Genomic DNA, 21,636 nt, shown 5'->3' on the forward strand with positions numbered 1-21,636 from the left:
ATACAATCACACAATCACAGATTCACACAGGATCACACAGAATCATACAATCACAGAATCACAGATTCACACAGGATCACACAGGATCACACAATCACAGATTCACACAGGATCACACAGGATCATACAATCACAGAATCACAGATTCACACAGGATCACACAGGATCACACAATCACAGATTCACACAGGATCACACAGGATCATACAATCACAGAATCACAGATTCACACAGGATCACACAGGATCACACAGGATCACAGGCAATTAAAAGCCAGCAAGCACCCACAGTGTCCTGAAGATGAGGCCATCAGGATGAAACCTGGAGTTATGGCACCACTGACCACCACACTCAGTAAAAGTTTAACACCTTCTTCTCTCCATTGAAGAGATTTTGCCACATCAGGTTTCTGCAAAGCTTTGCTAGTCTGGAAACATCTTTGGAATTAATTTCCATGGGCCAGCTGGATTTAGAAACATTTAAAGAACCATAAGACTACAAAATGTATAACTTTGCCTATTAAAAATATTCCAACACTATATTCAAATATGTGGGCCACGGAGTGGGCCAAAATTCACAAAATGCCAGAACTTTGTTGAATTTTAACACAATAACTCACGTTGCTGGCTTGTGATATTATGGAAACCTGGTCAGAAATGTTAATATTCATCACCAGCCTGGTGCTGTTCCAGAATTCTGTAAGAAACCTCTGAACAGGCTGCATTGGCTTTTGTTAAAGCTTCACCCTAATACATTAAAAGGCACTAAAATAATGCTGCCAGTGGTTGGAAAAACATTGCTAAAAATAAATATTTTCTCAGTTTAGGTAGAATTTCTCCTGTTCCATCCCTTCACAGCTAGCAGAAAAGTGTTGCCTCTATTATTCTTCCTACTGTTAAAAGGAAAAGTTGTCCCTTGATCAATCTGTTCAATGAACAAAAGACAGAGTAAAACAACTGAAATTTTAACCATGATATTGTATGTGGAATTGAGACAATAAAAATAAATGTTAATAGGGAACTGACTCAATGGTTTTGTTCACAGTACACACTTAGTAAAACTTCCATCTTTTCTAATTGCTTGCTTAATTATAAATATAGTAATTAAAATGCATTTACTGACAACCACTTTTCAGATCCCTGGGGTAAAAAAAAAAAAAACAGCAGGTAAAAAGCTGGGTTAATTTGGTCTTTTACTTGGTTGGAGGACAGAACATGAGGTTTCTCTCACAAGCAGGCTTTAACCAACACCAGACACGCCCAGGACGTTTGGGGTCTGACAAGGATGAAGAGCACAACAGCAAAAGGTATTTTTACACTGTCATGATGCTAAGCTCCTTCCTGCGATTCACTGGGGTCTGATTTACAGAAAAAAGCCAAAGCAAGTCACGGACTTGCTGTATCAAACCCGAGCTATGAGTCCCGAGCTGGTCCCACGGCCGGACACAGCACCCGAGCTCGGTGCTCTGCCCCGGGCACCGCTGCGCTGAACCGCGTCGTCTGAGGTAGACCAGAAACAAAAACACCATCACACGTGGAGAGACGGCCAGCAGAACGCCTTCCCCTCTCGTCCCGCGGGAGCTGTCAGGCTTTGGAGTCCTCGGGCACGCAGAGCTGCGAGATCGTCTTCTTGACGCGCAGCGCGGTGAGACGCGCGGCGCCGCTGGCACGCCAGCACTCCCGCATCAGCCGGCCCAGCACCCGCAGCGCCTGGCACGGAGGGGACAGGGCATGGCAGGTGTGGGGACAGAGAGGGGACAGGGCATGGCAGGTGTGGGGACAGAGAGGGGACAGGGCATGGCAGGTGTGGGGACAGAGAGGGGACAGGGCACTGACAGGGTGTGAGGGATAGAAATGGGACTGGGTACAGAGAGTGTGGGGACAGAGAGGGGACAGGGCATGGCAGGTGTGGGGACAGAGAGGGGACAGGGCACTGACAGGGTGTGAGGGATAGAAATGGGACTGGGTACAGAGAGGGTGTGGGGACAGAGAGGGGACAGGGCATGGCAGGTGTGGGGACAGAGAGGGGACAGGGCACTGACAGGGTGTGAGGGATAGAAATGGGACTGGGTACAGAGAGGGTGTGGGGACAGAGAGGGGACAGGGCATGGCAGGTGTGGGGACAGAGAGGGGACAGGGCACTGACAGGGTGTGAGGGATAGAAATGGGACTGGGTACAGAGAGGGTGTGGGGACAGAGAGGGGACAGGGCATGGCAGGTGTGGGGACAGAGAGGGGACCAGGTACAGACAGGGGCTGGGGGATAGAAACAGCACCTGGGGTACAAACAGGATCTGGGGACAGAGATGGGACGGGGTACAAACTGGGGCTGGGGGATAGAAATGGGGCCCGGGTACAGACAGGGTGTGGGGACAGGAACAGCACCGGGTACAGACAGGGTCTGCAGGGACAGAAATGGGACTCAGGTACAGAGAGGGTCTGCAGGGACAGAAATGGGGCCCGGGTACAGACAGGGTGTGGGGACAGGAACAGCACCGGGTACAGACAGGGGCTGGGGGATAGAAATGGGACCCGGATACAGAGAGGGTCTGCAGGGACAGAAATGGGACCCGGGTACAGACAGGGTGTGGGACAGAAACGGGAGCAGGTACAGACAGGGTGTGGGGACACAGACGGGAATGGGTATAGACTGGGGCTGGGGATAGAGGGGGGACCAGGTACAGACAGGGGCTTTAGACAGAAACAGCACCTGGGGTACAAACAGGGTCTGCAGGGGGACAGACAACAGCCAGAGATACAACCACCACCCCCTGATTTCCAGTTTTAGTACAGGGAGATAAAGTGCAGCGTTTTGAAAGGGTGACACAACAGCAGCAGCATCAATTAAGACCTGCCTTGGACAGCATTGAGCACTTGGTGCAAAGAGTTTTCTCTGTATTGATCTGAAGGAGAGCTAGACATCTGAACCTTCTAAATTCAGGAGAAGCTGGGTACTGAGTGCCCTATTTCTCACTGAAAAGTTCTGTCTAAATTTAAATTTGAAAACATAAATAACAAAATAAAACTAGGAAAAAAAACCACTACAAAATAAACCTAGAATAAACTAGGAAATTGCTTTTACCTCACAGCTTTGCCACTGGTTTGGAATACTTGGTCTGAGCTTCTGTTCACAGACAACCCTTCTCATATCTTCTATGGAAGGATCAGAAGGCACAAGGTCGTAGTAAGGCAGCTGGTACTCCTCAGTGATTCCTGGGGAAGAGTCATGGTGTAGGTGCCCATGGCAGGGGTGGAAGGAGAAGAGCTTTACTGTCCCTTCCAGCCCAAACCGACCTGGGGCTGGACGAAAAGGCCAAAGCCTCACCTCCAACAGAGCACCTCCGGGCTATCTCCCAGTACACCAGCCCCAGGGAGTAGATGTCTGCACGCTTGAAGGACTCAAAGATGTTCGTGTTCATCGCATCGTCCAGGATCTCGGGGGCCATGTACCTTTGGGGCACACAGGGTCACTTTGCTGGGGCAGCTCCTACAAGAGGCCACAGCTGTGCTGCCACGTGCCGGGGCCCTGTGACCCCTTGTGGTGCTGGCAGCTGTGCCCTGCCCAGCCCAGAGCACCGGGGGTGACCGGCACACCATGCCCTGTCACATGGACATTCTTCTCTCAGGACTTTCATAGAGGTGCACAGAGAGAAGAAAGAGAAAACAATTTCTATTTCTGCTCCTTGTTTTTCTCATGTAGAATGTGTTTAGAGAATTGTTTACCTGGGTGATTGCTTAATTAGAGTTTGGTGAGGATTGTTTTGAGTCAATCCAATCCATCTGTGTCTGAACTCTCAAGAACAGGGTCACGAGTTGTGAGAGTTAGATACAGTAGTTAAAACAAGTAAGTTTATAGTTTTAATATCTTCCTTTATACAGTATATTAATGTATTATAACATAGTTATAATAAAGAAATCATTCAACCTTCTGAACTAGTTAAACATCATTGTTTCTTCCCACCGGGTTCGCCTGCATCTTACAATAATGTCCCAGGTGGGGCAGAGAGCTCCGTGCCACAGCAGGCTCTGCAGCCCCCTCCCTCCCTCCGTTCCTCCATCCCCCAGCCAGCCTCCCCGCGGGGCTGCGGCCACCCCTGCCCAGTGCCAGGGGTGCTGGAGGGCAGGGCTGCGAGGGGCCGTCCCCGCGGAGCCAGGCCGGCGGCGGCGCCGCCTCACCCACCTCCTGGTGCCCACGCGGGGGTTCTGGGGGATGTCGATGGTGTTCAGCACCGAGTCGTGCTTCACCGCCAGCCCCAGGTCGGCGATGGCGCAGGTCTCGTTCCTCTTCACCAGGATGTTCTTGGATTTCAGATCCCGGTGTGCGATCGCTGGCTTCCCTGTTCACAGCAAGAGAAACCGCCTCCAATTTTGATAACAACGGTGTGGGTTTTAATATAAGGAGCAAGGATGTAAAAACAGTTTTATTCAATTTTGTTACCGTACCCTATAGAAATATTGAGGCCTATTTTGAGCCAAGCAAAGCTCTGCTAAATGTTCTCAACTTCAAAAGAAAACTTTAAGGGCATTTTTTTCAATATTTATATTTCAGGAATAAAACACAAAGAGATAAACTGGAAGTTCGCCATCTAAATTAGTTTAGAAAATTACAGAATCACTGAATGGATTGAGTCAGAAAAACCCTCTAAGACCACTGAGTCCCACCATTCCCCAGCACTGACAAGGCCACCACTAACCCTTTTCCCCACGTGCCACACCCACACAACTTTTTAAGGGATGGTGACCCCACCACTGTCCGGGGCAACCTGTGCCAGGGCTGGAGAAACCTTCCCATGAAGAAATTTTTCCTAATTTTTCCTTCATTAGCGCTCACTCCCCTTCAGCAGCGCTGGTTCTGTAGGCATCTCTTTAGAGGCATGGTTAAAGTGCAGACAGTGGGAGCGGGAAGGGAACGTCCCTCTCCCCTGTCTCCACTCTCACTCACAGTTCCCCCTGGTGCCAGCAGTTTGGAAAACACAATACCACGTCACCCATAAACGTTCTTGAGAACACTGAAGCTCCTTAAAATACTTGAAGGAAAAGCGGGGGGGAAGCACTTGCCTTGCGTGCCAACGATCTCCATGTGGAGGTGGGCCAGGCCGCTGGCCACCGACAGTGCCAGCCTGACCATGCCCTGCACCGTCACCGTGCCTCTGTTCAGGTAGTCGAACAGCGAGCCCTGCTCGTGGTACTCGGACACAAGCCAGAGCTGAGTCCACGTCCCGTTATCTGGCCAGAGGAAGCAGGAGTATTAAAAACGTCAGCTGGGGAAAGCCTTTCCCTTTCTGGGGAATGCAGGCAGGGAGGTGTGCCAGCCGTGGCCCGGGAAGGAGCTCAGGGCAGCTCAGGGCCGTGTTTCAGATGGAGCCAGGGCAGCGAAACTGTGCTGGGACAGACACTCAGGGTTCAGTGAGTGTCACCACTGGGGTTGGGAACCACTCCAAGACCACCGAGTCCAGCCCTTACCAGCCCTGCCAAGGCCACCACAGAGAAGCAGAGAGCGATTTGGGCTGGAAGGGCTCTCCAGGAGGCCGGAACCTGCGCACGCCGCGCTGCTCACCCTTGTTGTCAGCAGCAATGAAGCCCAGGATGTTTTCATGCCTCAGCATGACCGTCTGGTAGATCTCTGCCTCCCGGAACCAGGACCGCTCGTCTCTGGAGGAGAAGATTTTCACAGCCACGTCCTCCCCGCACCATTTCCCATGCCAGACTTCGCCAAACCGTCCTTTTCCCACGATTTCCTGCAGGACAATCGTCCTGGCGATGGTTCTCTGGACCAGCAGAGGCAGGCCTAGTGAAAAAGAGAGATAGGCACCTGTGAAATGGCTCAGCTGGGACCTTCAAACCCCAGGCTGGCTTTTCCCAGAGAGCTGCACTCGTGGCTTTGCTTTCCAAGACTGCCAAGGGAAAATCCGCTCCCAACCAATATCTCCTCAAATCAGAATTTTTGATATTACGTCCCAGTGTCTGTACATAGGAAAAACTTTCTAAAACCCCAATAAAAATCTTAAAATTTGGCCTGAACTACTCCATTTGGTTTGATACAGACTGCAGCTGTCCTGCAGTCAACTAGTTGCTCTACTCTGGCTGAAATTTTTGAAAATAAAAATAAATTATTATAGCAGCTCCACTGTGCTTTGCCAACCACAAACCCTGCCTAGATTGATTTGATTCTGTGTTTGTTGAGGAGTTAGAAAGAAAAAAAATGAATAATTCCTTGGGGTTTTTTGGGGGGTTATTTTGTTTGGGGTTTTTTGTTTGTTTGTTTGTTTTGGGGGGGTTGTTTTGTTTTGTCTTTTGTTTGTTTGTTTTTTTTAATAACTGCAACCTTGATTTTGGCTGAAGTCAGAACAAATCACCCCGGTGCGTGGGGCTCTGACCCTCCTCAAGTCCAGCCCTGTTCCTGGCTCAGGGATGGCTGGGAACAGTTAAAAACTTCAGCATAAAAAAAGCCAAAGTCCGCTCGTTAGAGCTGTGAAAAGGCATTAGGGAAGAATAACAACGTAATCCTCAGAGGTATGCAGCTCATGGAAATAAATTAAATTAGGCACCATTTGTACATTTTTCACTTACAAATAAAAGCAAGCATAGTTTACATACTTTTCAATAAAAGCTCTAGTTAGGGAAAGTTGGACTATACATCCCAGACATGTCACAGGTCAAATGAGCTGGAGTTTGTGAATTCCCACCTCATTTTTAGGTTTATTTGGTTTAACAATTTCTCAATAGCAACGGAGGCATCACAGTAGGCAAGATATCCGAAATGGGGAAAATGTTAAAAGGATGAACGTTCTGCTCAAAACAAGAATTTGGAGGAACGTTATTCTGCTATGAAACACAAAAAATTTCATCAGCAGCATCCTGACCCGCCCAGGTGAGCTTAGCACCTTTCGTTATCAGCCGGCAGCGCTGGGTTTCACAGTTGGTTCTGATTTCTGAGCGAGTTCCCTTTTCTAACGCCTCAATTCCAACGCAGACCTGAGTGTTTGCGGTTTGGCAGAGGAGGAGCACCCAAAGCCCCACGCAAAGGTGCGGGGTGCCCGGGTGCGAACCCCGGCACGAACCCCGCGGCGGCGGGCAGCGCAGCGCGCCTACCGGAGCCGGAGCCGGAGGTCGTCATGTCGGAGATGAGATCCTTCAGCGTCTTCCCGGAGCCCACCAGGCTGCCCTCGCAGAGCGGCTCCTCCACGTTGGGCGGCTTGGCCCCGCGGCGCCGCCGGCCCCGGGCCGTGGCCACCAGCAGCCCGGCCAGCAGCCCCAGGGCGCAGAGCGGCACCGCCACCGCCGCCGCCAGCGCCGCCGGGCGCCGCCCCGCACGGCCCGCAGCCTCCGCCGCCGCTGCTGGGAGACACGCGGGACAGCCGTGACACAGGGCCCACAGCGACGGGGACAGCGACGGGGACACGGGGACAGCGACAGGGACAGCGACAGGGACAGCGACAGCAATGGGGACAGGGACAGCGACAGGGACAGCGACAGCAATAGGGACAGGGACAGCAACAGCGACAGGGAGGGGGACAGGGAGGGGGACAGGGAGGGGGATAGGGATGGATTGGGGCTGCAGGGCTGGGACACAGCAGGATTCACACCATCACACAGTCACACCATCACAGATTCACACAAGATCACACAGGATCACAGAATCACACAGATTCACACAGGATCACACAATCACAGATTCACAGAATCACACAGATTCACACAATCACAGAATCACACAATCACAGATTCACAGAATCACAGAATCACATAATCACAGATTCACAGAATCACACAGATTCACACAGGATCACACAATCACAGATTCACAGATTCACACAGATTCACACAGGATCACACAATCACAGATTCACAGATTCACACAGAATCACACAGAATTCACAGAATCACCAGGCTGCAAGAGACCTTAAAGATCATCGAGTCCAACCCAGCCCCAACACCTCAACTCAACCCTGGCACCCAGTGCCACATCCAGGTTTTGTTAAACACACCTAGGGCTGGTGACTCCACCACCTCCCCGGGCAGCCATTCCAGAACTTTTATCACCCTTTCTGTAACGAACTTTTCCCTAATATCCAGCCTAAATTTCCCTTGGTGCAGCTTGAGACTGTGTGCTCTGGTTCTGTCAGTGCTGCCTGGAGAAAGAGCCCAACCCCACCCAACTACAACATCCTTTCAGGGAGCTGTAGAAAGTGGTAAGGTCACCCCTGAGTCTCCTTTTCTCCACTCAATGTTTTCCCACCGTAGTCCTGGCCAGGAGACAGAACAGACAGAACAGACCAGGTTTCTGTAAGTGAGGGAGCCTTTCCCCCACACACCTGCTGTGCAGGGAGCTTGGTCGCAGGCCAGCAGTCTGATCACCACCCAAGGAGCTCTGTATCAAGAAGCTCTAGGGAATCCCACTGCTGAGGGATTCATTTGCACAGGAACACACACACACATTTCCTTTAATGTCCCTAAAATGTGAAATAAGTTAAAAAAAAAATCAACCAGCATTTTCCCCCCAAATAAAACAAACCAGAAATATGACCCATAAAAGAAACCTCAACACTCAGAGCCATGAGTACCAATGAGACCTCAGGGCTGCAGAAGATGTAAGAATCACAAACTCCATCCCATGCCAGGTCACTCCTTCCCCAGGGAGAAGCTGGGCCTCAAGCACACCTCAGCCTGGAGTTTGAGAGTGATCACAGTGATGTGGGGGTCTCAAAAGCAGCAGGAAATGGGCTCAGCACCCACTGCTACCTTCCTGCAGCCAACACCACACCAGAACAACTGTGTTCTGTTCACCAGCACAACTCCAACCCTCCTGAACACAAAGCTGGTACGTTTTGTTCACAGGTTTTTCCTTTAATGACTTCAAGAGGCTGCTCCAGGGGTGACCCAGGAGGTTTGTAAGAGGATTTATGAGCAGGATTCCTCCTTGGAACTGCCGCTTGCTAACTGGCATGCTGGGATCTCCTAAACACTTTTCATTCTGTTTCCACAGGGCTGAGGTTTCCCTGAAACAGGGATGGAGTACAGCACAGAGAGATCCCCTACCCCAGGAGCTCTGGTACCTCGCTGAACCAGCCCTGCCACCCCAGCCTGTGCAGGGGACACTGTGCAGGACAGAAGGACTGGCTCTGTGCAGGACAGCAGGATTGGCTCTGTGCAGGGGACACTGTGCAGAGCAGCAGGACTGGCTCTGTGCAGAGCAGCAGGACTGGCTCTGTGCAGGGGACACTGTGCAGGACAGAAGGACTGGCTCTGTGCAGGGACTGGCTCTGTGCAGGGACTGGCTCTGTGCAGGGACTGGCTCTGTGCAGAGCAGCAGGACTGGCTCTGTGCAGGACAGCAGGACTGGCTCTGTGCAGGGACTGGCTCTGTGCCAGCCAGAGGACAGGCTCACAGCGGGCACAGAGCACAGGACATGAGCTGTCCCCTGGCTGTTCAGCACTTCCCCTGTGCCATCCAAGCCAGCCTCCTCCCCGCAGGGCCTGTCAGACTCATTCCGGGTGGGAATGAGGTTCATTCCTCCCCAGCAGGGGCTGCTGAAGACAAACACGCAGGCGGCGCTGACCACACCACGTCAGCTCTTCCCACCAACTGCTGAAAAACAACATGACGTGAACAAAATAGAAGTTTATTGTTCTTAGGCCACCGCAGCAACAAAAACAGTGACAAAAGGAAAATCATGAGGAGGCTTTGAGCAGCGAGAGCTCTCTGTAGGGAAGGGCCTGGGCAGGGCACGCTGGCAGACTGGCCCCCAGGCTCAGCAGAGATCCTGCTCCAGCAGGGACCTGCGTGCCCCAGGAACAGCCCTGCCCCTGGCAGCACGGCCAGCAGCTCCAGCAGGGACCTGCGTGCCCCAGGAACAGCCCTGCCCCTGGCAGCACGGCCAGCAGCTCCAGCAGGGCTGAGGGCGCTGCACGGCCAGCAGCAGCACCCTGCACTAGTGTGCAGTATTGCACACCAACACTGATGCTCTGTCCATTGACTGGCTAGCCAAGAGCAGAGGCTGGCACGTTGCCACGTGTGACCCAAAACCAGCACATCTGGCAGTGCTCAGCACTTTCACAATGTGGTGCACTTATGGTCCAGCTTCTGTAAACAAAATAGTACTTGCAGGCAGAAAAAAAAAAAAAAATTCTTTTTTCCCTCCAGTGGAAAAGACATTCTCACACACAGCATTTGCTTTTGACACTGTAAAGCTTCCACTGCAAGGCTTCCAAAAGCCCTGAACTGTGTGTGTTCCCAGGCTGCTCAGAGGCAAAATTACATATTCTTTCCAATGTAGTAAGAAAACCTATTGCATTCTATTAATGAGGAGGCTCTAGTCAGCTCTACAGAATACTTAAAACCATTTCAAAAATACAGTTTGGGCTGGAGTCTAAAATTAAGTTTCTCCAGCTTCCACCGTGACTACAGACTCCACTCACCATTGTGCAGGAGGCAGAGATCACAAACTCTGTCTCCCAGATCTCAAATATGGCCCAAAAATCCTGTGAGACACAAATCTACAGCTGTAAAAATCTAGTTCTGATTAGCATCAATTCAAGGCAGCCTGTTCCGTGCTGAGGGCACGGTGGTGAGTTCTGCAGAAAAACAGGAATGAGGGACGTCCAAGGGGGGATTTATCGTGGGAGGTCCCTCCCATGAGGCAGCAGCACTCAAGGTGTTTTCTGCAGCCCTGCTGTGACAGGACAGGCTGATCTCAAGTCACCTGCTGGGGCAGAAAACATCCCAGCTAAACCAGCAGAAACCTGGAGAGAAATCCAGGGTGACACAGGAAAAAACCAATCACTGCAAACTCATCCTGCGCGTCAACATTTTCACCTGCCAATACAACGTGCCACAATGAAATCCCTGCCCACAAGAAGCAGCATATAAAAGCAGAGATCCAGGTTTAATCCATCTTTAAAGATTTTCAGACACTGTGGGAAGAAAAAAAAAAAAAAGAAGAAGAAAAAAAAGGAAAAAAAACCCAAAAACCTGAAGGGAAAAGTCAGCTCCTGTCACCCAAGGCCCCAGCCCAGAGCCCTGTGCTGGCTGGGGCAGGCGTTGCCATCTGCAGCTCTGCCAGGGGAATTCAGGCACGGGCACCAAAGCACACACTGCTCTCTGCCTCAGAGATCCTCTCACTGCTCTCCAGGCACCCCTTCACAACATAAAGCTTTGCTAATTACAGTCACAGAATCCCACAGTGGCTTGGGTTGGGAGGGACCTTGACCCTCAGCTGGTTCCAAGCCTCTGCCATGGGCAGGGGCACTTTCCATCAGTCCAGGCTGCTCCCAGCCCCATCCCGCCTCTGAGCTGGGCCAGGCCAGCTCCGGGGAGAGGAGCTGAAGGGTGGGGTTGTGTCCCAGAGGGACACAAAGGTCCTGCCTCGCCTAGCAGGGGTGGGCACCATGCTGGACCTTCTCAGGGTTTCTCCTCCTCCAGGAGAGTCACTCCTGCCTAAAGGCAAGCTTTTTGTGCCCACGTGCTCCACTTCTAATCTAGAACTTGCTTAATGGAGGTAGATAAATAGATCAGCAGGTAAGTGGGCAGATATATATGTATATACATAAATATGTATGTATATACATACAAAGCTAGAAATAGATATATATACACACAAAGATATATATATATAAGGAGATTGATATAGAAAATAAAGATAGACATAGAAATAGACAGAGATAGTTATGGTTAGAGATAGATAGATAGATAGATATAGATAGATAGAAGATAGAGATAGATGATAGATAAATAGAAATAGATGATCGAGATAGAGATGGATAGATATAGGTAGATAAATAGCTATTGATAGATGATAGAGATAGAGATAGAGATAGAGATAGAGATAGAGATAGAGATAGAGATAGATAGAGAGAGAGAGGTGATACAGGTATGGCACAACAGACCTTCCATACCAGGTGTCTGTACCAAGTGCCACTTGTCAGGTGTCTGGGACAAGGGGCTGGCCCTGGAGCTGTCCCCAGGCTGGTTCCTGACAGCCTGAGCTGTGTGGGGAAGAGCTGTTGGGAAGGGCCAGCACAGAAACCGCAGAGCACTGCTGCAATTCCCAGTGACACGAGCTCCCCTGAACCTCCAGAGCAAAGCGCTCAGGGTAAGAATTCAGCCCTTTTTTTTGAGGACTGAAATATGAAACTAGAGGTTTTGCAAGCTCAAGTGCTGGAACAGCAGATGTGCCTCTGCTGCTCCTCTAGAAATAGCAGCTTTCTTCCCAGCTTGGAAAAACTACCATGGCACTTTATTTCTAGAGCATGACCACAAATAGTGTGTCCCTTCTGTGGTCAGCTGAAAGAAAAACAATGTCCCAGAGTGACTTGATGATGCTTGTATCCCCAGATAGATGCTTGTCTGTGGGGATGCAAGCATCATACAAATTATCCTTAGCACCAATTAAATAATCCTGATTCCTGCCCCACGGCACAGGTGAGGTTGGTACCAGGGTTCACCAGGAGGTGACAGTGCCCAAGGCTCCCTCAGCAGCTCCCCCATGGTCTGCCCAGCAACAGCCTTGCAAATTCCACTAAGAACTACATCTTAATTTGCATCTTAAATTCAAGTTACAATCTTAAATTGTGAATTAATTTGCATCTATCTTACCTGCAACATATCTCACTGTTGCAAGTATATAAAAAGGTATTATCAGATAAAATAGTATATTTATCACCTTTTTAAAAAAAAAAGTCTGGATTAAACAAAAATCTTGGAAAGAAGAACAAAAAAATTAAACTAAAATTATGCTAAAAATAGTAGAAATATTTATCAGTAAAAAGCACCAAATCAACTTCATTACAGAGCTTCGAGGCTGGCAGACTCACACGCTGCCCCAGCTGGGTAGCACACAGGGCTCCTGCGAGTGCCAGCCTCTCTCCTCCCTCTCGTTAGGACAGGAATCTCACAGCTTCCCGTCCCTGCTGAGCAGGGCTCGGTGACACCGGCGTGACAGCGCAGAGCAGCCGCCTCATACTGTAAAATGCAGGCAAACCCAGAGGGGAGAAATGCTGATGTCTGACTCCAGCTCAGAAGGATGAATGATTTCTTTATTATAACTATGCTAGAATACATTAATATTCATTTAAAGGAGATACTAAAACTAGAAACCTACTTTTCTAACTACCATCTCTAACTAACTCACAACTCGTGCCCCTCTCTGAGAGTCCAGACCCAGGTAGATTGGATTGGCCACCAGGCCCAAACAATCCTCACCAGAATCCAACCAAGCAATCACCCCAGGTAAACAATTCTCCAAACACATTCCACATGGGAAAAACAAGGAGCAGAAATAGAAATTGTTTTCTCTTTCTTTCTCTCTGTGCACCTCTATGAAAAATCCTGAGAGAGAGAGAAATGTACTTGCCACAGCCTCCCAGGCTGCTCACCTCAACCACGGCCACCCAAGGCTCAGATTCTGAAACTGCCTCAGCCACAGAGGTCCCCGGCAGTGCCCTGGGGTGCCCCACTGCTCCTGCCCTAAGAAAACCCTGTGCCCGTAGGACATGGAAGCCAGCGTTCGGGATACCCCTAGAAATGCAAGAAGTCCCCTCTGCTGCAGCAGAGCTGCAGTTTGTCTCCTGCTGTCTGAAAGCAGCTGGGCACAGCCCGCAGTGTCCCAGGCAGCCCCCAGAGCCCCGGGCAGGCTCCCCCAGCGCCCGGAGCCGCCACACGAGCCCGGGGCCAGCGCTGGCCGGGCGGCACTCACCCAGGGGCAGGCGCAGCGTGATGTTGTTGCAGAAGTCGGTGTAGCAGCACTCGGTCTTGGTGATGTTCTTGGAGCTGTGGCAGAAGACCTGGGCGTTGAGCTCGGGCAGGGACACGCAGGACTTGACCACCTCCTCGCGCCCGTTGGCCAGCATGACCGAGGCCCAGCAGGCGCCCTCCGTCTGGCAGGTGAAGTTGGTGTTCTCGCACAGCTGGCACACGCACTGCAGGCCTGGAAAGCAGGGCACAGCCGTGGGGACGGCGCCCTGGCACGCAGGCCCCCAGGGACACCGTGCCAGCTGGCTGGCCACGGGCACCCGTGCGAGCTCTGGCACAGGGCCCGTGCTGGGAATGGGGTCCTGGGCTGCAGCAGGAAGCCAGGTGTCCCAGGTGTGCCAGGACACCCCCAAGAGCACGGGTCCCCAGCATCCACACGTGACAAGGGTTTAAATCTTGGTCCCGGGGGATTTTATAGATGTCGTCTGTCTTTTGTGGTGGAGAAGTCTGGCCACCCCAAGAAGCAGTTCCCCTAAAAGCTGGCTCCCAAAACCACGGCAGCCCTTGCCTGTGCAGCCACCTGCCCACAGCAGCCACCCCAGCTGTGCCAGAGCTGACTGGTGACAGCCCCGAGCCAGGTCACCGACACACAGCACCCCAGCACGGACATGGGCACAAGGACAGATCCTCCTCCTCCTCCTCCTCCTCCTCCCCAGGTCTCCTGAGGTGAGGCACCTTGTCCAGGCTGCCCTTTCTGGGCCAGCTCCAGCTCCGCAAGACTGAGCCCTGCTCTACTCAGGACTATAATTTCAGACATAAATATTTCTGTTTCTTTTGGAATTGTGGGGGAGAGGGGCTTTCTTTCATTTAAGGATAAGAGAGAGTTGAAAAGTAGAACATGGGTTAGTGGCGGGCTTGCCAGTGCTGGGGGCACAGCTGGGCCCAGTGATCTTAGAGGGGTTTTCCAGCCTAAACCATTCCATGACTCTGCAATCCCAGGGTCCCCGGGGGAGAGCAGAAGTCCTGACAGATGTCAGCACAAGTCTGATTTCTGTTTCTGTGACACTCTTTGCTTCCCTTACAACAATCCCCATCCTGTGCCACCCTTCTCAAGTGGCAGCTGGGGCTGTTTATCTTCAGCTCGGGCCCACAACAAACCTCCTTGGCACGGCGTGTCCGTGTCTGTGCCGGGCGTGCCAGGAGCTGCTCCCCGGCTCAGAAGCTGGCACCATCCATCACTCACAGCACAACAGCCAAATCTCTCCTTAAAGACATTACCCTGGTCCTAAAACTGCTGCCAGGAGCAAGACTCATCAGACCCAAATAAATTAGAGATCTAGCAGAAGGAAAACTGACACATCATCACCAAAACTGCAAAATAAAAGCATTATTGAGGAAATGAGTCTAAGACTGTTACAAGTGTCTTCGGGGCTTTAGACGCGTCATTATGGTGTTTTTCTCCCTTTCTCACAGCCTAAAAATAAGATGGAAAATTATCTCTATTACATCATCTGCAGTGGATAACTGACAGATTTATCCATGCTGTGTACTTGCAGATTACTTGAGAGCAGGGCTGATCAAAACTGTCCCTGCACACCCCAAGCAGTCCCAGGGGCCCCTCCGAGCCCCACAGACACGGGGTGAGCTGAGGATGGCTGGGGAGCTCTGACCCTCACCCTGAGCACACTGAAACAGCCACTGCCACAACGTCAAGGGCTCTGCACCACCAAATCCTGCCCTCATGTGGGGGGAAAAATGGAAAACTGGCTGAATCTGTTCAGAGACACGATCAGAGCTGGAGTTGTGGGAAAGACAAGACACTTTCCTCACAGAAGACTTTCACAGACCACTTTCAAATATAATTCTACAAAAGCAGAAGCCTCGGATTCCTGAGATACCTGCCTGTGCTGCTGGCTGACTTCTCATGCAGAAAAACTGATAGAAATCACAAACCAGGTACAAATCCCTGACCCTGTTTTCAAGAGCATTTGTGTCCATCCAGAACCCTTTGTTAACAGAGCAGAAAGATGATTGAATACAACCATAAAAATACAGGTTTCTTGCACCTGTGCTACTTCAGCTGCCTCAGCTCTTGTGGAATCAGGGGAGGAGCCTGGGCCCTTTTGAACAGGCCCTTGGGAAGATCCAGGTGTTTCCCACTGCCACCCCACCGAGCAGGGGGTGACAAACCCGGTGTCACAGCCCCGCTGTGCCCCCCCCCCCCCCCCAGCTCCTCACAGACACCTGTGCAGCCACTCCTGCTCCAAGGAGCCCGTGTCCCCACCCCTGCCACCACCCTCAGGGACACAGCACTCACCCGAGTTCCTGCTTTATCTGCCCTGCTCCCCCAGGAGAGCCCCAGTGCTGCTCCTGGTTATTCACAACCCCTTCCATGGGAGAGCATTGTCCAGGTCAGTTCCACAAGCAGCCCATCTACAACCACTGGCAATGCATTCCAAGTGTCACACCGCACATCTGGAGCTAATTTGATCTAATTAGAGCATATCTCCTCTAATTTGCCCCCACTGCTGTCCCAGAGGAGCCAGCAAGGCATTGCCCTCAGCTTACAGGCCAGAGGGGTAACAGCACGTTGAGGGGAGCTCTTCCTCTCACTGTCCAGGCCAGCACCACCTTTGAACTGCTTCCCTCCCACAGAGCCATTTTACAGCACGAGAGAAGAGGAAGAATTTGCAACCATTGACTGAAATCCTATGTGCAGCAAGAAATGTTTCCTCCCTCCCCCGACCCATTCCTGAGGACAGTCTTGGCAGTGCCACTGGTAATGCTCTGTCTCAGGGCAAAAGTCAGGACTCCCACCACCCTGGAAACCAAGGAATGGAATAAGGTGACTGTCAAAGAGTTAAAGGATCAAAGAGGCAGGCAGAAATGTGCTCCCAAACTTTCAAAACAAGGCACTCTTTAATCTGTTAATGAACAGGACTCCTTTACTGACCCTAGCACAACAATTCTCTTAAAACATTCCATTCTCCGGTTGAGAAATTAGGAGAAAGTGAAGAACTGAAACGCGCCATGGCTGCAGAGAGCATGCCAGGCACCCAGACCTGGCCAGCGATGGTGCCAACTCCCTGAGCTGCAGCTCTGCAGCAGTCACTCCCAAATGTGCCCCAGAGCCCCATCCCAGCGGGACCTGGGCTGGAGAGCGGGGCCAGGGCAGAGCAGGGCAGGACTGGGACCCCGCAGGCTCCCTCCGGCAGGGACAGGAGGCACGGACAGCCCGAGGGACGGAGGTGCCCTCCCAGGGCAGCTGGCACTCACAGCGCCCCACAACAACAGGAGAAGGCACGAGGAGGGGCACGGGAGATGCACACAAGGAAAGCAGATTTTGGGTACAGACACCCCCGGAGCAGAGGTTTCCTGGGTCTGGCGTTTTTAACACTTACATGGTTTTCAAGGACATTTTTCCTGCTGTTATTGCAATAGGAGCTGGGACTACACACCAGATTCTAGGATGAGTCCCACCGTGCATCAAGGGCAGGATGACTTGGTGTTCAGAGGAGAAAATAATCTTCCCTAAAACGTGACATTTGCTGCCTTTTAGTTTTCAGTGCCACTGCCAGAAAACACACAGGACGGGCAGACACGAGCAGCAGGAGCAGAGCCAGCACCCGATTCCCGGCAAATACAGGAGATGGTTTTGTGTGCTTCCAGCCCTTCGCCAGCAAGGGTCAGCATCAAGCACAGGAATCCCCAGATAACTCAGGAGCAAGTGTGACACTGCACGGGAACAAGAGATGGAACAGCAGGAGCTCAAACACCAGCTTCGTGAAGACAACGGATAATTTAAACGCACTGATAGGCAGTGAAACTTCAAAAGTTAAACGGAAGGAATTGAGCACTTAACACAAGCCACTGATACCACGGGCTAACAGAATTTTAACTAAAGGCTCTGGGGGAGCAAAGCCCAGACCTGCCCTCTCTTACAAACCACACAAGGTTCTACATCTCAGCACAGACTTTTTACTACACAGATTAACAGAGCATTAATCTTCCACTAAGTCATAATCCATCACTACTCACAACAGCTAGCAGCAGAGCATTTCAAAATTAAATTGGAAAGCAAAGATCTAAGTGGCCTGGTGGGAGGAAATGCTGAATATTCAGAACATTTCCATCTTTGGTAATTCTGTACCGTCATTGTCTATTGTGCCCCTAGATACACTTCCACGTTATTTCCAAATGACAGATCTGGGGCTCCCATGACTGTGGGCTCTCCACACGGCCTGGATCCCCTGCCTCGGGCACAGACCCCAGTGCCAGGACACAGCTGCCCCTGGCCACCTCCATCCCTGGGGAAGGGATGCTTCCACACTGCAGGACGCACACCTGGACCTGACTGACTGAGCTCAGAAGGGTCCCAGCTGACAAAAGCTTCACTGTGGGATGAAGGGGCTCAAAGGAGATCCTAAAAATTACAGACTGGCTGTTTCCCACTGCCCAGCCCCTTGCTGGTGATGGAGCCAGCACAAAACCCAGGGAAGGTCCCAGTGAAGGTGCCGTGGGGAGGGCGTTGGGTCTGGCACAGCCCCTTGTTCTCCAGCTGCTGGGAACTGACCACGGCAAAGGAGCCCTGCTGCCAGCAGGCAGAGCCACCCTGCTCCTCAGTCAGCCTGGTTCCAGCCTGCTGAGGTGTGGGGCACAGAGGAGCAGCAGCTGCAGCCGCGGCCCAGGGCTGAGTGCCCCGGGAGCTGCGCGGGGGAGCGGTGAGGGGCTGACAGGGGCTGCTCAGGGCACAGGCAGCACCGACTTCAGAGCATTGCAAAACGATTTCACCATGGAATCGCAGAGTTGTTTGGATTGGAAAGGCCCTCAGACCGAGTCCAGCTGTTCCTCCATCACTGCCGAGGCCACTGCTAACCCGAGCCCCCAGGTGCCACACCCACGTGGCTGCCAGGTCCCTCCAGGGATGGGGACTCCATCCCTGCCCCGTGCTGAGCGACAACAGCCAGGGGACAGTCACATCGCACAGAAGGACAAACAGCCTCAGCTGTGCCCGAGCAGGGACCAGCACACCTCACCCCACTGGGAACAGAGGGCTGTGCCCCCGGGGAGTGCTGGGCGACTGCTCAGCTCCTGGTGAGAGCACAGGCAGGAGACACCAGGAGAGGATGCAGCCCTGCTCTGCCATGTGGGATCAGATGCTGTCACCCACCTCAAAAAGGCACAGGAGAAGTAGGAAGAGTTTCAGGACAGACAGCAAGGGGGTAAGAAACTGAGCTGTCATGTCAAAGGCAGTTCTGGAGAGGCGTGAAGGTTCTATGAAGAAATCATAGATCACAACCAGAAGATGAAAGGGGTCGGGTACTCAGCATTTCACACGTACTCAAAAGCTCTGGGCAGCCCAGGTGTCCCAGGCAGCACACCTCAGGGAGCAGGGGGGGAAGCTCTCTCCTCTCCCTCTCCCTCAGGCAGCCCCACCACCCTCCCTGGCAGCCCTGGGTGCCTGTGCCACTGCAGGGGCAGAGCACGGGCGTACAGCAAGCACAGCCCATCCACCTGTGCCTGCTGGGGACTCTCAGAGCTGCCACAGGGGATGGCAGAGGCAGCAGCTTCCAGCCCAGAGCCCCCCGCGGCTGAGTGCCCCCCTCCTCCCCCTGCAGCATCTGCTGCAGTGCCAGCGGTGCCCGGGCGTGCCGAGGCCACCCCTCAGCACAGCAGGGACGGACCCAGCCCCAGCCAGGGAAGTGACAAATTTATTCTCTTGTAACACATTTCTTCAGAAGGCAAAAGCAGAATCTTGAGCAAGGACAGGTCTTGGAAAAACCAAACCTGCTTTTTTTGACTATTATGAAAAATATGGAGAAGTCCCCCCTCTGGAGAGGGCTCCAAAAGAAAATAGTTGGAGGAAAAGCTCCCTATATAAATACACCGTAAGAAGGGCTGATACCAAACAGGACAAAAACTAGAAAGTTGTAGAAAAGAGAGGAAAAGTATTTGTTCTAGAACTGGGGAGAAAATGTCTTTGAATGAGAGACATCACAGAGTTCCAGAGTTTTGATTTCTTAAATAAACATCAGGGGAATGATTTCATAAATATTTGCAAGTATCATCATTTTGGAAGGAGGATACTGGATGCTCAAAATCCCCATTCTGGCAAAGCTCAGCAGCAAAGGCAAAACCCAGCAGGCAGGAGCTGGGTCCAGGCATTGAAATTAATACTAACAGGAGAGGGAAAGGGCTACAACACCCAGGGAAATGACTTTTGGTGGAAAAAGCTGCCAAAGGACATTTTTAGGTTTGAACAGGCGAGGTATCCTTGGAAGGTAGTGCTTTATGGGACACGAGTGGCACAGCAGAGCGCTGTGAGTGCAGGGATTTTGTGCCGTGCAGCACATGCACAGAGCTGAAGAAGAACCTGCAGGTCCCAGCCCGTGAGGGGCTGAGGGCAGGCCCAGGGCTGTGGGTACAAACTCCACGGGGAGGCAGCTGAGATAACCCAGGGCTGACAGCACTGCAAGGCTGGAATCGCTTGCACAAGAGAGTCCCCAGCACTGAAAGCTCCTAAAGTCACATCCGAGTGGTTTGACAAGGAATTTTCCATCCAGACAGCCCCACTGCCTGTCCCCTCTATTGCCACACACCTGCCTGTCTGCTCTGTGCACAGCCCCAGGCCGGAGCCAGGCGCTGGGACAGGCGAGGAGGAGAGACCCTGCCCTGCACCGGTGGAGAGCAAAGCAATGCAAGGCTTTGATACACAAACCCATCAAACCCAACGTGGTTCCGTCGTGCTCTGGATGCTCTCCAGAGGGAAGTGGTGACAGCCACGGCGCTGCAATGCTCCGGTTTGACTCGGGCACACCGGGACAGCAAGGGCTGCACCAGGCTGCCTGTCCCTGGGGTCACTCCAAACACAGCAGAGCTCCAGAGGAATAAGGAGAAACCTGCTTACCGAGCAGGTTTTACACCCTGTGGAGGTACCACAGGTCACCAGGTGCGCAGAACTACACAGAAGCACTTCACAGCCCACAGCTGAGCTCTGTTCCTCCTCCCTGCCCAAAAGCAGGGATTCCGTGAGCAGGGATGGGCCGCTGGAAGGGCACGGTCCTTCCCCGCACCCGGGGCTGAGACCTCCCCTCTCTGCAAGGTCCTAACGAGCACCACACAAGGAAACTGCTCTGGTGAAAACACGGAAAGGTAAAATCCAGTAAACCTAACAGAAAAAGTATTCTCTGGTACGCTGCCTTGCTTACCGCTGGCTTGCAGAGTGCTGCTAGGGAGCGCGGGTTTGGGCTTTAAAGGGACGATCGAGGGGAGGGAGCGTCGCCCGTCACCTGCCCCCTGAGAGAGGAACCTGTGTGGAAGGGCCCGGACGCCTCCGATGGGGCACGGGCAGCGCAGGGCGCCGTGACGGGTCCTGCCACCGGCACCGGTGTCGCTCCGTCTGAGGATCTGCCCCCGAGCAGGTCCCCGGGCGTGGGAAGCCCCAGGGATCAGGGATTCCGCTCCGGTAAGTCCCCGCTGACCCAGTTCCCGGTACGCGCGGCCGTGATTAAAGGCACCGAGAGCCCAAACCCCCCGAACGGCGACGGGCGCACGGCCGGGATGGATGAGCGGGGTTCCAGCGCAGCGCCCCGACCATCGCGCTCCCGGAGCTCCCGGTGCCGCTCCCGGTGCCGCTCCCGGTGCCGCCGTACCTGCGCAGAGGGACACGGCGGCGCCCAGCAGCGGCAGCGCCGCCCGCAGCGCGGAGCCGGGCGCGCCCCGCATGGCCCCGGGGCCGGTGCCGCTCCCGGGCCGGTGCCGCTCCCGGGCCGGTGCCGGTGCCGCTCCCCCGCCGGTGCCGCTCCCCGGACCCGCCGCCCGCGGATTTAGCGGCTTTAGCGGGGAGGGGCCCGGGCCGGCCCCGCCCGGACCCCCGCCCCGCTCTGCCCCCGCTCCCGGGCCGGGGGCTCGGGCTCGGCTCTGCCGCCCCTCGGGACGGGCAGCGGGGC

At 53.0% G+C, this 21,636-nt stretch overlaps 1 protein-coding gene across 3 annotated transcripts; it reads right to left on the reverse strand.

Moving 5' to 3' along the window:
* Positions 1–1,193: 1,193 nt before the first annotated feature.
* ACVR1C (activin A receptor type 1C) lies at positions 1,194–13,860 on the reverse strand. Of its 3 annotated transcripts, XM_053947456.1 has the most exons (8): positions 13,692–13,860; positions 7,091–7,333; positions 5,556–5,786; positions 5,057–5,224; positions 4,179–4,335; positions 3,324–3,448; positions 3,081–3,211; positions 1,194–1,709 (listed from the first exon to the last, which is right to left on the reverse strand). In XM_053947456.1, the coding sequence occupies exons 1-8, from the start codon at positions 13,843–13,845 to the stop codon at positions 1,584–1,586; spliced, it is 1,335 nt and encodes a 444-aa protein (XP_053803431.1). In that variant the 5' UTR covers positions 13,846–13,860; the 3' UTR covers positions 1,194–1,583. The 3 variants fall into 3 exon arrangements, with proteins under 3 accessions (XP_053803431.1, XP_053803432.1, XP_053803433.1); XM_053947457.1 differs by lacking the exon at positions 7,091–7,333; XM_053947458.1 differs by lacking the exons at positions 5,556–5,786; positions 7,091–7,333.
* Positions 13,861–21,636: the final 7,776 nt, after the last annotated feature.

Source organism: Vidua chalybeata, chromosome 7, assembly GCF_026979565.1.
Source record: "Vidua chalybeata isolate OUT-0048 chromosome 7, bVidCha1 merged haplotype, whole genome shotgun sequence".
Lineage (NCBI taxonomy): Eukaryota > Metazoa > Chordata > Aves > Passeriformes > Viduidae > Vidua > Vidua chalybeata.